Source organism: Daktulosphaira vitifoliae, unplaced genomic scaffold, assembly GCF_025091365.1.
Source record: "Daktulosphaira vitifoliae isolate Bord-2020 unplaced genomic scaffold, ASM2509136v1 Scaffold_1, whole genome shotgun sequence".
Taxonomy (NCBI): domain Eukaryota; kingdom Metazoa; phylum Arthropoda; class Insecta; order Hemiptera; family Phylloxeridae; genus Daktulosphaira; species Daktulosphaira vitifoliae.
Window position 1 is genome coordinate 86,336,420 of NW_026099572.1, and position 17,037 is coordinate 86,353,456.

Genomic DNA, 17,037 nt, shown 5'->3' on the forward strand with positions numbered 1-17,037 from the left:
TGGCAACAGACATAAAAAAAAAATAAATAAATAAACACATCATGGTAAAATTAATACCTTCTCAGTTTTGCATCGAAGCTAAAAATTATTGTAAAAATATCTTTTTATGTTAAACCATTTTTAAATAATCGTCATTTTAAGGTTAGAAAAGTTTCCTATTTAAAGACAGATTTTGCTATGATCATTTTTATAAAATTAATTTTATAAAGATGATATCAATTGTAAATTACCTGTAAATTTATTTAGAAAAAAAATTTTTTTATTAAAGCATGTAAAAATAACTTATATGGACATTTTAAAAATTGCTCTCTTATAAGCGATCTTTTATTAGGGTAGTTATAGAATATTGCATTATCGGTCAATGCATATCATAATGTTTTCGGACTTTTTCCTATAAAAGTTTTAGCATTGGTATCTAAAATACAGTTATGTATTTATTAAAGTGATCACTTTTATCTATGACCGCCAAAACGTATTTAAAATTACCAGTGGTCATTACAACATTATAATTCAATACGCAAACAACGTTTACAAACTTATTTCTATAAGAATTGTAGTCTACTTTTCAACTATCAACTAATAATTATTTTTAACTCAGGTTAAAGTAACTTGTCCATATATTTTCTAATATTACAGCTGATCTATTGACAGTTAAAAGATAGTTTGAGGTAAATTAAAGACTATAAAGTAGTTTCTGTGACGCATCATTTTTCGATTTTTACTTATATACTCATGCTGAAACTAACCTTAAGTAGTTAACCTGTGCAGACTTAAGATTATTTTTAATACTTCATTAAGTTATATTTTAGCTGCGATGCAAATCTGAAAAGGTATTAATTTTACCATGATGCATTTATTATATTTTTTGTCTAAAGTCTAATAAAAATTTCAAGATTTTAATTCATAGATGCTACTATAAAGAATATTTAAAAAGGGTTAAATGCATCTTTCCCCATTTTAAAAATAATTTAAATAACAATAAACATAATTTTCTCAATTTTTAAAAGACTAAGCCACTTCCTTAGTTTCACATATGGTTGTATTGCTCTGTATACTACATTTAAGGAAAATTTAGCATGTAAGTGTATAATTAAATTAACAGCGGGAGCATTCACTTAAGTCGAGACATTTAAAATAGTTATCTACATTAAAACTCATCACGAGCCGCATCATTTATTAGTGCCTGAATTCAATTATAATTTATCTGTAAGTGAAACAACCCTAACCGTAGGCAATGCAATAATTGGTCGTAGTTGATTAACCGATAACCATTTACAAACTGATTGTTGTAATATTATTATGTTATTATCAAATATAGTATTTTTAAATTTTGTTATTCAAGCGAAAAATAGCAGATAATATCATACCAATTTTAAATTCACAGTTCAAGTATATTTTCAAAATGAATGAATATTTAAAGAATCTTCTAATTTCTATGGTATTTTTTACTGTTTGCTAAAATTTTGAACAACTGATATTTTATTTAAGTGGCAAGTTTAGAATTCAAGTTAAATAAGAATATTAATTGTTGATGGATTAGTTTTATAATTAACATTTTTTCATTACTTAGATTAGTAAATTTAGTCAACATTTTTTACAACTGTATTGATAGTAAATAAGTTAGAAAATTTTACGATTGTTAATAATTTTTACTTTTAATAAAATATCTTGATACATTATGGGTGATTTTTTAACTTTTGTGTTTCCTATTTGTTAAGGTAAAACCTCTTAGTTATATATTTTGTTTAAGCGTCGGACGCTCAATACACAAAAAATATGGCACAAAGCACCCACGCTTTTATCACAATAATACTAGTATTTTTTGTTCATTATTGTGTTTAAGAAGATCCATGTACAAACAAACGTATAGTAGTAGGAGTAAATGAAATTTATGATTTAAAAAATAAAAGTATAAATGATTTTATTTCAACTGAGTTAAAAAAAATGTTTGAAAGATATGACATTGAAACAGATTTTTTAAATATCAATCCTTTGTTATGGAAAGATAACAGTCAATATATCTGAGGAAAAATAATAGTAAATATTTTAAAAGTTATAAATGGTTTGGCAGAGAGGGGCGTGAAACTTATAGAAGAGTATAATAATATTTTAACAAAAGACGCAGCACAAAAACAATACCTATTACAAATTGTTACAGAATACCGGCGTTGTTTTCCTATTTGCAATAAAAGCACATTATGACAAGAATTTTAAAAAATATTTAAAATATGTAGTAAATTTTTTTAGTACGTTTTTTTTTTTTTTGTAAACAGTTTCTGGTTGTATATAAATTTGTAAGTTAACATTATTTTAGCTTCAATGTGAAACTGAGACGGTATTAATTTTACTCTAATGTGTTTTTTCTAAATTAAAATTAAAAAAAATTGTAGGTTTTGAATAGTAAAAAATAGAAAAAATATCGAATTAAAAATGTATAGAAAATTAAATTAAAAACAACGATTAAATTAATTTTTTTTATATTTTTACAGTGAACGATTTATAAACTAACAATTTTAATGGTAAGAATAGCACATATACGTTTTTATTTTTTCAGGGCTAAATAAGAACTTTTCGAAAATTTTTGTAAATATACTTTTTATAGAAAAATTGTATACTTACAAAATAGTCCAAATAAACATTTTCGAAAAAGCTAAAGTTTTTGAGATAGACATAAAAAACTAAAAAATCACCCTTAGGGGTTATTTTTAACCCCCTTGGGGCACGTCTTAGAGTTGACCAATCGTCATCAAATTTTGTACAATTTATTTTTTCATGTATTTGAATAATTCTAGGGGGTGGCACTTTGTAATTTTTAAATTTTATAAATAAGGGACACCCTAATACATATATACTTTAATTTAACTTACGTTTTCTTACTACGGTTTTTACTATGAAGTATGAGGCAAAATCGATTAGAATTAAAATATTTTTTAATGGAAGAAATGACTACCCCTTAATTAGGATATTTATATATATATATATAATAAGATTTTGTGAGTTTATAATGTTTATTATATATATGTCAACTTGTCATATTTGAAAAATGCTTGTTTTTTCATAAATTCTTTATTCTTAAAATAATAAACAGGAATATACAAAACATTTTTCAATTGTTTAATATATCAAGAAGTCATCATCATCACTTTAGCCTCTGTCTCAACCATCTGGGGTTAGCTTTACCTTATTGATTTGACAAGTATTTACACCGGCTGTTGACCTGCCGCAACCTCATTATGGTTCAGAGAACCAGTATGGAGGCAAAGTGTGTGTTAAAGTTCTCGTATAGTTACCCGTTCGGTAATTAACAACAATCATCGCAGCTGAACATTAGCGCTAAAGCGGTGACTGAATGATCCACTTTGCCATATCATTTTAATACATCAAGAAGTTTTTTACCAAATTTTAAAATTTTTATGATTTTTATTTTAAACATTTAATTAAAACTAAAGGGTATCAGTTTGCTTTTTTTCTCCTACATAATAACACTAACAAAATAATTTGTTTAACTGTTTAGTTTATAATTAGTAAGTGTTGTGAACTGGTTCAATACGTATAATAAATAAATAAATAAATAAATAATTCGTAAATGCGAATATTAAAGTAGTTGACTGTATCATTTTTATTATAATTTAATGTAAGCCGTCGATTTGTACGAACGCGTACGTAGATTCGAACATAACTGTTTATTGCATTGGTCGGCGACTATTATCGTTATTGCTTTATCATTATTTTATTATCATTATTATTATTGCTATCTCTTAATCGCGTGATAATGAGCGCGGCATAGTTACTTTAAAAACTATTTTTATTTTTAGAATTTATATAATAAAAATTGATCACTTGTGGCTAATTAATTAAGTAAAATTAAAACTATATTAAAAATATTATTCATTTAATATAGTTTTAATTTTACTTAATTTTTAGAATTTTTTTAATTAATTATAGTTTTTTTCTAATGGCCAAATGTTTAACTAAATATTATTAAATAATTTTGTTGAATACCATTTCAAAATATATCATACTGTACTGTGTACACTATATATAAATAATATATTTAATCGTAAACGTTAAGTATATAGTTAGTATTTGGATCCAAAAGCATATTAATGAGTCATGGCGTATTATTACACGCAACATGTTTTTGAATTAGCTTTGTCTGAATAAGAGTTTTTTGTATATACAGGAAACTACTAAAATAATTGAAAACAATGATGCAGAAAATTTACTTTGTCTTTCACTGAGTTAATTAAGGGTAATTTTTTAGAAAAAAAAACTTGTGCGTACTTATTGTAAATTCTATATAACTATAAAATAAAACTAAAAAAAAATTTCCATTACCAAAATACTTAATAGGATATTTGATTGTCTTTTAGTTTTATAGCTTAATAAGATAGGTTTATACAATTTCAAAAAAAAATAATTTTAATTAAACAATAGAAAAAATGATATTACTCTAAAACAAATAATATAAAACGATAACTGTTCAAGTAGGTTTTTTATGTAATACATCTATTTGATCTCATCTATTACAATAATAATATCCCTTAGATATATAAACGGCATTATCGTGTGTACAAGATATACTGTTTCCTGAGAAAAGTTGCTTAGAGCTACTTATAAATATTTATTGAACGCTAAAATTGGGCTATAGCAAAGTGTTGTTCTCTGTCTACATTATGTAACATTCATGTTAACACGGCACCGCACTACGCTCTAGGCTGGCGCTCACCCGAGTCTCTCTCGATATCAGCCGTCCACTTATAAATATGACAATCGGTTGTCATCAGGTGTCTTCCCGCCCTTGACACAATGACAGAGCCGCCGACGCCGAACATGCATTACCGATAATGCTTTCTGTTCCGTTTCCGATGTACACCGTAACTGGTTAGAGTTTTGTAGTGTACCTTTTCTTCGATTTAAGTTTGTGTTCGGGTGCGACTTGGTAAAATCACATTTTACCTGTGCCTTTATATAGCTAGTTACAGTCTTTTGATAGATAAAAATAGTATATTTTCGTCTGACATTGTCAAAGCAGCCGATTCCCAGGTAACCGTTATTATTATTGTTCACTCGGTGCCATATCACAAACGGCGGCCCCGTACCATTTTATCGCGGTAGACTACAACAAATAGCAATACTTGTTTTTCTGCAGCAGTAGCAAATTTGACCGTACACGTAGATATTGTTTATCTCCGTTATTAACGTAGCTACATTAAGGTTTGTCAATAAACATAATATTTACGGTGAATATGTCGAGGAAATCTTTAGCACAAATGAATTGCGCTGAACTNGAAACTAATAGAAGCGTGTTAAAAATAGTATATTTTCGTCTGACATTGTCAAAGCAGCCGATTCCCAGGTAACCGTTATTATTATTGTTCACTCGGTGCCATATCATAAACGGCGGCCCCGTACCATTTTATCGCGGTAGACTACAACAAATAGCAATACTTGTTTTTCTGCAGCAGTAGCAAATTTGACCGTACACGTAGATATTGTTTATCTCCGCTATTAACGTAGCTACATTAAGGTTTGTCAATAAACATAATATTCACGGTGAATATGTCGAGGAAATCTTTAGCACAAATGAATTGCGCTGAACTGTGCGCGAATGCACTTTTAGACAGCTATCATGCTACGCGACGAAACCCAACATGCTAATTATGCTAGAAGAAAACCTTCGTAGCGAAGGGAGGAACCCAGCTACCGAAATTTTACCGCTCCAAACCCCGCTCGATAGCAAAATTCCGGTCAACGAACCCGAAGTGGGGGTTTTCGACAACTCTACGGACCGTGTCAGCGAAGAAGAGATCAACGCAAACAACCAGCGGCACGTCGTAGCGCCTTTACCGGAGGAACATCCGGTGAACTTCGCGCTACGCACATCAGACGATGAATCTGATGCCGAACAACCGGGAGAAATTACGCGCACAAGCGGAAAACTAGGCGCGTCGTACGTTGTGGACGTATAGGTTGCCCGCTCGATAGCGCACGTGGCAGAGCAAATTGGGGCGATCCGACAGAACATTCGCGACACCTCGTATAACGCGCGAATTGAAGCACGTATGACTGAATTAGAAAGGTCGCTGTCGCGTATATCAATAGAACAACGACATATTTCCAACATGCTCGAGCGAATCAGTCGAAATATGCCGCCGTCCCCACATGTTAGTGTACGACATTGGATTACTTGAAATATTATTGCATTACATAGGATGCAAGGTAAGTACAATTTAACCTATGCTTTCGAATCTCCATCAATCTATTGCGTAATAAACCATTAATAACAAATTATATAAATACCAAAAAAATATTTAATATTCCACTACCCTACCCCACCTTGTCTGTTCCCTTTTTATTTTTTTATTTATAATTTTACCCTACCTTGTCCGCACCTTTTAATATTTTTAATTTTATTTTTGGTTTATTACATATGCACCTTATAATTCTTATACTTTCTAAAAATTATTACATTTTTATTATATCATCATCTCCTTATTATACATATTTTACTATTTTAGTGCTAGACCTGACTCGAGATTTGATGGGATTTTATATTCTAGAAATAAACGGTTCTAACTGGTCTACGTGAACTGGTGACTTGACCAATATATTATTTTTTGCATTGTTATTAAGTAACTAAATGGAACTATTTTCTTCAAAATAACATAAGGGCCCTCATACCCATCTGAAAATTTATTACCCTTCGTCGGAACTTTGACTAAGTCTTTCTACTTTCTATACGCATTTTTAAAGGTTTGAACTTCTCTGTATAAAGGGAAATGGTCCAATTAAAAAAAAAAGTATGTCAAAGGAAAGAAATATATTTTTGAAGAAGTCATGTGATTGTGTCCCGCGAAAATCTGTTCCAGGTTGGGTTTGATTGTCTTGTGCTTTCGTTGCCTGGACCGATGAAAATTTGACGATGGTTATTTTTCGCGGAAACTTACAAACAAAGACAACTCATAGAACTACTAATAAATGACGATTTTACATTTATTGTTATATACGCTTTGAGAAAGGCAATTCCGATTTGAAATCAATGAATAATTATTTATATTAGACTATTTAATTAAATAATATATTATATATAGAATATTTACAATTAGAGTGTTTAATTAAATACTAATTATAATGTTAAAATTAATAATTTATTTAATTGATATTATAATTATGCATGACTGAACGAGAGATGAACTGAGAAAATTATACCTTCCAGTGTTGATACAAATTTTAAGGTAGAAGAAGTTTTTATTATTTAATATTGTCTATTTAATACATTTTAGTTAAGGTGAGCAGACCTTTTTTTTTAAATTTTTGGTGATTTTTTGGCCTACCATAAGTAGTTAGGATTAAGACGAGAAAAAATAAGAAGAATTTTTAGTTTTTATTTTTTTTTCATTAAGTATGTTTTTAAAATGAAATATTTTATAAAATGAAGTGTTTGATTTTTGGTATTTACAATTATGTTCTATTTGTAGTGATAATTTATATTTGTCCCAACTAAAGTATACTGATATATAATATATTTTCAATTAATACTTCTTAAAATTATTTTAAAATAATTAAAGCTAGTTTTTCTCAATTAAAGTCCCATTATTATGAATAATAACTGAATTTTTTTTTAATAAAATACTTTTAGATATTCAAGACAAATCTGTGTTGCAAATCCCTATAATAACGAAATACACTAATAATTAAAAGTATATCGTTATAGTTAGAATATTATTTTCCATACAAAATACATAAAAAGTGATATGTTTAACAATAAAATGTGTAGTAATATCCATTATATAATCAATATAATATAAATATTAAAACATAATATAATTTTAAAATTCTGTAAAACTCAACTTTCAAAGTCCACATCAAAAGTGAAACTTTACGGAATCATTAAAAAAATTTCACAAATTGCTATCATGATACTAAAATCTGATACAAATTTTTTTAATTATTATTTTATGTGAATAAAACAAAATGTAGCTAAAAATGTACCAATTAGAAAAAAAAAAGATTTTTGATAGGAGCTCTTTAGTTAAATAAAAATATTGATAATATAACTATTTTAATCTACAAAAAGTAAGACTAACTTTTTTTGATAATCAAATTAAAATGATTTTTTGTATATAATACAATTATTTTTTATACTGCAATATATTCTAATTGTAAATTTTAAGTATTTATACATTGAACCATATTTGGTTATTGTATTATATTATAATATAATAACCAAATATGTTATGTTATATTATGTTGCAGTTTGTAGTTATACATTAATATGTCTTTTTCTTATTGTATCGGTCCCGTTTTAGATGTTATACTTATTTTTATTGGTTTTAACACATAAAATATGATTGAACACTATTACAAGTTTATACTATTTTATTATTAATTAAGAAGGTATGTTTAATCCTTAATAATCGGTTAATCCCTACTATAGTCAAATTTTAAATGCTAGATTTAAAGCCGGGAATATAGTTTTTAGACAAACAAGATTTACAAAAACTATTATAGTTTTCTAGTTTTAGATAAAAACACATATAGATAAGTATTTAGATTTCATTTTAAAATATAACACGTTAAATTTTGATATGCATAAGATATCATTTAAATGTTTTTCATTCACTTGAACAAATTGCAATTAAAAAAAATTCAAATGCCACAATTTAATAATTAATTGAATAACATATCTATGAAGTAATGATTGGTTAGGTTGTCTTACTTTATAATATCTCGAGCTGTATCATAAACTGTTACCTTAATATTTTTACAATGCTTTTTCCTGTAAATTTATGGAGAAACTTTTTTGTATGTTTTTAAAAATTAATTACATTGTATTAACAAATAATTTCTGCTAAAATTGATGTAATACCATTTAGTACAAGTAATATAACTAATCTTAGTTCTTTAGGATAAAACGAACATTAGATATAACCGCTGAATCATTTCCCACCAGGTAAACTTGGTATAAATTTAAGTACCCACCTAATCTTTATAGACTGTTGTATATAAACAGTAATTAATATGTGTATTATAGTTTGTTTATAATCTTAGCTAAAATATCTTGAAATTATATAGATGAAAAGATTGAAATTTAATTTTAATAATGGTGGTGAATTATTGTAAAATTTACACGAACGTCTTCAATTTTCATTAATACAAATTAATAATAGCTTCAATGCGAAACTGAAAAAGTATTAATTTTACCATGATGCCTTTTTTTTTTGTGTCTGTAACCACTTTTCCTCAGCTCTCACCGAACCGATTTCTTTCAACGATACATCAAGATCACAAATCGTATCTAGTCGAAGACATTACCCTCAAAAATTGAAAAAATTCCCCTTGTTCCCCGTAAATGGGGGAAATGTCCAAAAAAAATACCAAATTTAAAAATCACTAATTTTCAACATTTTTTCAATTTTTTTTACTTAATACTGCCATAATTTTTTTAAAAATGACCACATCAATATAATTTTTTTTTTATAGATGCTTGATGTCTTTACCTATCATTTGGTATATATTTTTTATAAATTTAACCCTTTACCAGCCCACAGGGGGGATTCAAAATGACAACTTTTTCACAAAAAATTTACTTTTTCAACTTGACTTTTGAAAATGTTCCGGAAACACTGACACTTATATATATATATATATATATCTTAAATTAAAGCTAATATACTTTATTATGGAGAAAAAAAATGTTGGACTTTTTTTGTCTTCATGGTGAAAATGGCTACCGTATGCTATTTTTGTTTGTAAAATTCTCGATTTTATAATTTACATTTTTAATTTTATATTACTATAACTTTTTAAAAAAGTATGGATTAATTCAATATTTTCATAAGAAATACTATTTATATATTTCTTTCATTCAACATACTTTTTTTTTAAATCTGACCATTTCCTTTTTTACAGAAGAGGTTCAAAACTTAAAAATGCAAAAAGAAAGTAGAACTTTTTCAACTTAATTTTTTAAAGATTTCCGGAAATACTGACACTTTTATATATATCTTAAATTAAAGCTTATATAATATACTTTAATATTAAAAAAAAAAAATGTCGAACTTTCTTTTGTTTTTATGGTGAAAACGGACATCAAAGTAAATAAAAAAATACGATTTATGTAAATAATTTTTTAATATTTTTAACTTTAAATTTTTTTTCATAACTTTTTGAAAAATGTATGGATCAATACATTATTTTTATGACAAATACTATTTATATTTATTCGATATATATTTTTTTTTTAATAAGACTATTTTCCTTTTTATATTTATATATATATATATATTTATTAATATATTACACTTATATCATAAAACTTGTATTAAGAATATAAATAAGGAAATAGATCATGTAGCTTTTGGAATAATCTACCAATTTTTTAAAATTAAACCTTATCTATAGATTTGAATCGTTAATAAATCCACAAATACTTTTAAGTCGACGAAATAAAATAAATAATACATTTTATTCATTGTATATGCTATTTAAACTGAAAATAATCTCAATAATAAAGTTTAAAAAACTTAACAAACTAAAATTAGCAAAGATAAAACTGTGAGATTTGACACTGCCATGGCGTTGTCACCCGTTTGACACACCGCGGTCGTGTCAGCTCTTTCTCAGACGCCGCCCCACTGTAAACCGGACCGTTACACACACGCGTTATCGTCGAGGTGTAAAGTCCAACAAATGCCTAGCGTCGAATACCCACCGCAATGATACGGTTATCAGTCTTCTCCGTGACACTTCCTATTTATGTAGTTTGAAACTATGTTTCTAGTTTGTAGCATTCGGGATACTTCCCACTACGGTTACTATTGTTATTACTGTGTGATACTATCATCTAGTGCTATTGGCAATATAATGTTGTTCTTTTTATTGAATGTATTGTTTTTGTATTGTGCTAAATATGCGGTTCACGCCAACTGTTATTTTAAAAACTTAGTGTCGCCCAAGTTATTCAACTCCACCCATAACAACTGGCTCCTCGGCAAAGAATCAAAACCAGAATAACTTATTAAAAAGGTAAGAGAATACTGCTGACATTTTATATTAGTTACATAAATTTTGAATTTTTTTTTTTTTTAAGCGATATTTTCCTCACCCTTCCCGTACTACGGATATTTTTAACTTTTAGTTCACTGATGACAACTGTGAATTTCCCGCCTGGTCTTATAGATACTCTCTACTGCGCGAATAGTATATTCTGTTAAATCGTTTTTTGATTTAGTATTAGAATAAAAATTTTTGTTCTAACTTATAGTTATAATAGTTCAATAATAACGCAAAAGTAATTAATAAAGATATAATCAAAGTAAAACATATAAAATAATGATACACTCGAAACAGGATAAATAAATAATACCCAAAATAACCAAACCTTCGTTACTCCCGAGGTCTTCTCTTTCCTTTTCAATTCATTCCATTTCGTCTTATATACTAAAATATTTTGTTTTTCTTTTTTATAAAATTCATAATGCAATCATTTTCAAAAATGTTTATAAATATTTACTTCCTGGTCTAGTTACAATAATTCGGGGAATTACAATTAATCATTATACATTAAAAAAGTGTTCTACTTCTTGGTTTTCAAATAATAGACTATATTATGTTTTGTAATAATAGATCAAGAAATTACAATTAAACCAAACATTACAAAAATGCTTTATTTTCAGTTTTACAAAATAATGACCTATATTACAATTCCCACCTTCAGTGTATTTTTAAACACTGTACAAGTGGATTTCTGGCGATTACGTTATCTATACATACGCGCGCACCGATGACCTTGAGCCGTACAACGCCGCGAACACACTCGTTGAATTGTTTCGATAAAACCACTAGGCCGGTAGGGTAATCATATACATTATCATAGTACAACGATCGTTACACTCTACTTAAAATCGGGTTACTGGCAATGCTCTTTAAAGCAAAACGTACGCAAATACACCGCGTTCAGAACAAAAAAAGGGCTTATTTCAGTTTCGTGTGCTTCCGTTCGGACTTAAAAATGCACCCATGACTTTCGTACGTTTAATGAACGAAGTACTTAGGGGGTACATTGATGACTTTGTTCAGGTCTATCCGGACGATATTTTAATTTTTCCGGACAGTGTCGAAACACATCTAGACCACCTTAGCAAGGTTCTAGAACGCCTAATGCGTCATGGCCTAACATGCCACACTAAAAAGTGTAAGATCGGGTATTCTGAAATTTCTTTTTTTGGGACACCGGGTTGGGTAGACAAAGAGCTTGAAAAATTACAGTCCATACGCGATATTCCAGTCCCACGCAATGTATGGGATATACGAAAATGTTTAGGGATATGCAACTGGTATAGTTAGTTTGTCGATAATTACGCTGACAGCATCGACCCCCTCACCCACTTATTAAAGAAAGGGGAAAACCACAACAACACGCTTTCGAGCACATTAAATCGACGATATGCGACTCACCACTACTCTCTCCCACCAACTACCCAAAAACATTCTGCCTACAAACCGACGAACACTTGGTATCCTAGAACACCAAGGAGCAACACGAACCTATTAGTGGTAACGAACTGCTTCAGTAGGTGGACCGAAGCGTACCCCATAGGCGCGCCTACAACGAAAACGATTGTAGATGTGTTAGAAAGGAAGTTCTTTTCACGCTACGGTTTCGCGCGAGTAATTTTAAGCGACAACGGCCGTGCGCTCGTGTCCAAAGAAATGATCGACCCGATCAATCGGTGGGGGGCAGAGGCCTGGACTATACCGATATACCACCCACGGGCTAACTCGGTAAAACGCAAAAACCAAGAGTTAAAAAAAAGACTTTGCGCTCTATTAACTGAGTCGAGTCACACATCTTGGGACATAAAACTACCGCCCTTGTTGTTCGCTCTACGCAATAGGCGTAACGAGACGACCGGTTGCTCGTCTCACCGTCCATACTCGTATTAGGTAGAGAATGTAAGAAACCGGGTGACTGGCTACTTCAGCTAGTACAACCGGTAGCACCCGCTGCTATCAACGACGACCGTTTAGAGCACTAACGACAAATCACCAGCACAAAAATAACACCGCCGCCCAGTTACGTCAAAACAAAATACGCGGTCGGCGACGTTGTTTGCTACAAAGCGCATTACCTATCGAACGCGAACAAACAATTTTGTGCTAGTTTTGCGCCGAAGTGGTGAGGCCCCGTTACACTAGCCGAACACCTCGGCAAAGGTGTGTTCTTAACGAACCAGTCCCTACCAAGGAAAATTCATGTATGAAAAGTCAACATTAATAGTTTTTTTTTTTGTTATTTTTCAGCATGAGTAACACCAACAACAACTCACCCGCCGCCCTATCCGTCGAGGAAGTCCGCCGATTGGTTAGCTAGTTGGCGGGCACGGTGGGCCTCCCAGTGGATCCCCTCCCCTGCGTTTTGTGTTCGGCAGAGGATGCTGCTGGTGCCCTCCTACCTGAGGTATAGCGTAACCCGGTGGCCCGCACCACTATGAACAGGGTGTGCGAATAGGTCATGAGGAGGCGGGCGCGTAATGCAAAACGTGCTGAACTCCCTCCCCCGCACCTCCAATGGCAAGGTAGTGTGCAAGGGCCACACTACTCCATTGATCAGCAAGACTTCACGGTATTATTCTCCGTCCGAGCGAGAACGCCGGACGAAGAAATACCGTGAGTACATGCTTCGACGTTGGGGGGTCGTCGTCGGTGAGAACCTTTTCCCCCTACACCAACTGTAAGCACAACCACAACACTACCCAAACAATCAACTCATCAACATCAGCACCACCAATAACAACAGCTGCGCAGGCTCCGTTCACCATTGCGAGGAGACCGTCAGGGGTATACGTGGACATAGTATTGGCAGTCCCCATCATCAACATCAGCCGGGGTAACACACAGTAGGAGCAGCCGATGGAGCTGGATGACGACAGCCTGGTACGGGAGATAGACTTGTTCAAAATTATTTTTTTGTGTAAAACAGCTCAAGAAAGAACTATTATAGTTACAAAAATAAAATAATGATTAGGTCAAATATTATTAAAGATTTTTTGTGAGGCTTAGCTAAGGAATCGCTCAGTAAATTATTAATTGAGTATTCACTAAAAATTGTCGATATATTTAATTTAATCCGTCTTAATGTGATTCTTATGATTAAAAAATCATTAGACTCTGATGAAATCACATCCTGTGGGACAATGACCATCATTTGTTCTATGATTAATCATTCAAATATCATAATTTCTTTAAGTGTTTTAAGTAAAAAAATAAAACATGATTAAAATAAGAACACAAAACAATTAGATCATTTATTTAGATAATTATTTTTGTTTTGTTTCTAATGTTACATTATCTTCAAGGAATTTTGAATTAAACTTCTGCAGTTTACATTTTTTTTATAATTAGTTTAGTAACCAAATGAATTTAACTATTGGCTACAAATATCTGATTTCTATTTGTATCACCACGTAAACCACTAGCATCGAATAAATACACAAAGGCTAATTATTTCTCTTATTTTCGTTAGAAAATTTTTGTGAGCGTACAGGAAAGTTAGATAATTTATTTTGTGTTACTAAAACTGTACAAATTGCAAACTTTCATTTGATATGGATGCTTTCAAAAAAATAAAAAGTAATAATCATCTATCTTTGTAGTAAATTAATAGTTCTATAATTCTCATTTCTTTTTGATTAATTGCATGCTATATTTTTTCCATGTAGATTATTATGTCACCATCTTTTCTTTTGTAAACTTAATATTGAAAGGAATTAGACATAACTTAGGTTTGGACACAACATATTTCAGCTCATATAGCCAAACGGAGGAATTTCATCCAGAGAAAACACCTTTACATACGTTTGTAGAATTATCTTCTCGAGGATACGGTGAGAAATATTTGTATCTTTTAATTGTTATGTATATAATACATTTATAATTCAATATACTGTTGACATAGATAAAACTAATACCTTTGTGGTATTTCTTATTTTTCAGAGCCCATTTAGAAAAATAATAAAATATTTTTTCTAAGTTTTTATTTTTTCAATATTAATATTAATAAATTTAGGAAATAAATAATACTAGCTATAACTCGATTGAAAATATTTATGTTAAATTATTTTTACAGATCTAAAATTTAAAAAAAATGGATATTCAGACGTTAAGAGTGATTTGAAAAAGACTAGATCTAGTCCTTACAATATATATCAAACATTTCCTTTTAGAAATATGTCTTCCGCTGTGTTCAAAAGAACACCATCTCCAAGACTCAGTAAATAAAATATTCTATATATTAGTTTTTTAACATGTTTTATTATATTTAAATTTTACTGAATTGGCCATAAAAATAGTATTTTCATAAATAATATACTATTATACTAAAATATTCAACATTTCAGAAGAACTTATTGAAAAGTTTGATAGCTTCTTCTATGATAAAGGTCTAAATTTGTCAACAAATGCCGTACACAACAGCAATGTGTTGATAAAATCATTTGGTATTAGAAATCAATTGTGACCAAAAAGATACATCTTATAATGTGCAACTTAATCAAGGAGATGACTTATAGCCCATGATTAACGGAAGCAATACAAGTAACAAACCCAATTCGTTTTTGAAAACTGAATATAGTTGTTCAGACGTTAAGATTGATTTGGAAGAAACTAGATGTAGTCCTTCCGATACATACTGAACATTTCCTTTTAGAAATATGTCTTCCGCTGTGTGCAAAAGAACAACATCTCCCAGACTCAGTAAGTCAATATATTCACTCATAGTTCTAGTAGGTACTAATTTCTTATTTAAAAAATAATCAAAATTTCTGGAGAACTTATAGAAAAGTTTGACAACTATGTAAATAATTTAAATACATCTTCAAATACTGCACACAACAGTCCTGAAATCAAAAAAAAACTTTTGATTTTTAAAATAGATTATATAATAGGTTGTATAATAAAACTGTTGTGTCATTAATGGAAGCAAAATTAATAATATCCCAGTTTAATTTTTATATTTGGTATGATTTTGTAGAAGTCTAAATCTAATTTTATCCTATATTTCCTTTCAATAATACATGTTTACAAATTTGAAACGCATTCCTTTTAAAAACGCAGTAAGTAAAATTTAAAAAAATTTTATTTGTGAAATTGATTTAAGCCATTCATAATTTTAAACTTTTTTTTAATTTAGGAAAGACTGTAAAGTATTCAAAATACATTGCTCTGATTTTTCAATTCATCTTAAAAGACAAAACTTCAAAAAAAACTTTATAGACACATATTTATTGCACATAATATTGTAAATCAAAATACTTTATTAATTGTTGATACCTTTTATTTATATATTCATTCAACTATTTAGTTCTTTTGAAATATTTTGTTTTCAATTTTTTTTTGTATACTATACATGTTACTTTATTGTTATAATATTTTTAATTTGGCGTTGTGCATTTTTTAATTAGTTAATAAATTATTTATAGTTAATAATTATCATTAGTAATTTTTTAATGATATTAGTACTTTATTTAAAACAGAGGAGTACTGTGGTTTATTAATACTTAGAGATAAAAATAAAATTTATATTTATCATTGTAGGGTCATTATATTAAAGAGTTAATAACTTTCAAAAGTTATTATCTACCATTAATTTTCTTAAAAAAGATCACTTTTTAATTTTTAAACATACATATATGTAACGAATGGAAACATATGTTTCTGTTTGAAAAATTAAAGTTTATAAAATTTTAAGATTGAAAGGGGAGAGATAGAAACAATTTTAGTTTTTTTTTTTGAAAGTTATAGCAGGTAGGATACCAACCAACTTCTAAATAAATGATATTTATTTTTAAATACATTACTTGAGTCATGATTAAACAATCATGGTGTATATTATAACAATAAATTTCAAAAATTATTTTTTTAGTATAACTAAGAGCTCATAAAATAAATCTATAAAAGCTATCTGAACTTGATTAAATACTTTAATGTAAACACAAAATGAATTAAGAATACTAAATGTGTTATATTTTTATA

At 29.2% G+C, this 17,037-nt stretch overlaps 1 protein-coding gene across 4 annotated transcripts; it reads left to right on the forward strand.

The window, feature by feature from the left end:
* Nucleotides 1–10,489: 10,489 nt before the first annotated feature.
* On the forward strand, nt 10,490–16,461 carry LOC126906713 (uncharacterized). 4 transcript variants are annotated; one of them, XR_007704315.1, is made up of 7 exons: nt 10,498–11,031; nt 13,309–13,941; nt 14,531–14,637; nt 14,727–14,891; nt 15,134–15,277; nt 15,405–15,759; nt 16,196–16,461. XR_007704315.1 is itself a non-coding variant. In XM_050687471.1 (5 exons), the coding sequence occupies exons 2-5, from the start codon at nt 14,613–14,615 to the stop codon at nt 15,521–15,523; spliced, it is 453 nt and encodes a 150-aa protein (XP_050543428.1). In that variant the 5' UTR covers nt 10,507–11,031; nt 13,309–14,612; the 3' UTR covers nt 15,524–16,126. The 4 variants fall into 4 exon arrangements, 1 of the variants encoding a protein (XP_050543428.1); XR_007704313.1 differs by having other exon boundaries at nt 10,490–11,031; nt 13,309–14,637; XR_007704314.1 differs by lacking the exon at nt 14,531–14,637 and having other exon boundaries at nt 10,503–11,031.
* The last annotated feature ends 576 nt before the right edge of the window (nt 16,462–17,037 follow it).

Coding starts and splice junctions, on each gene's coding strand:
- LOC126906713 (XM_050687471.1), top strand. CDS start 14,613: ATGGATGCTTTCAAAAAAATAAAAA. Junction 14,638..14,726: donor TGCTTTCAAAAAAATAAAAA/GTAATAATCATC, acceptor TTTTCCATGTAG/ATTATTATGTCACCATCTTT. Junction 15,278..15,404: donor AACACCATCTCCAAGACTCA/GTAAATAAAATA, acceptor TCAACATTTCAG/AAGAACTTATTGAAAAGTTT.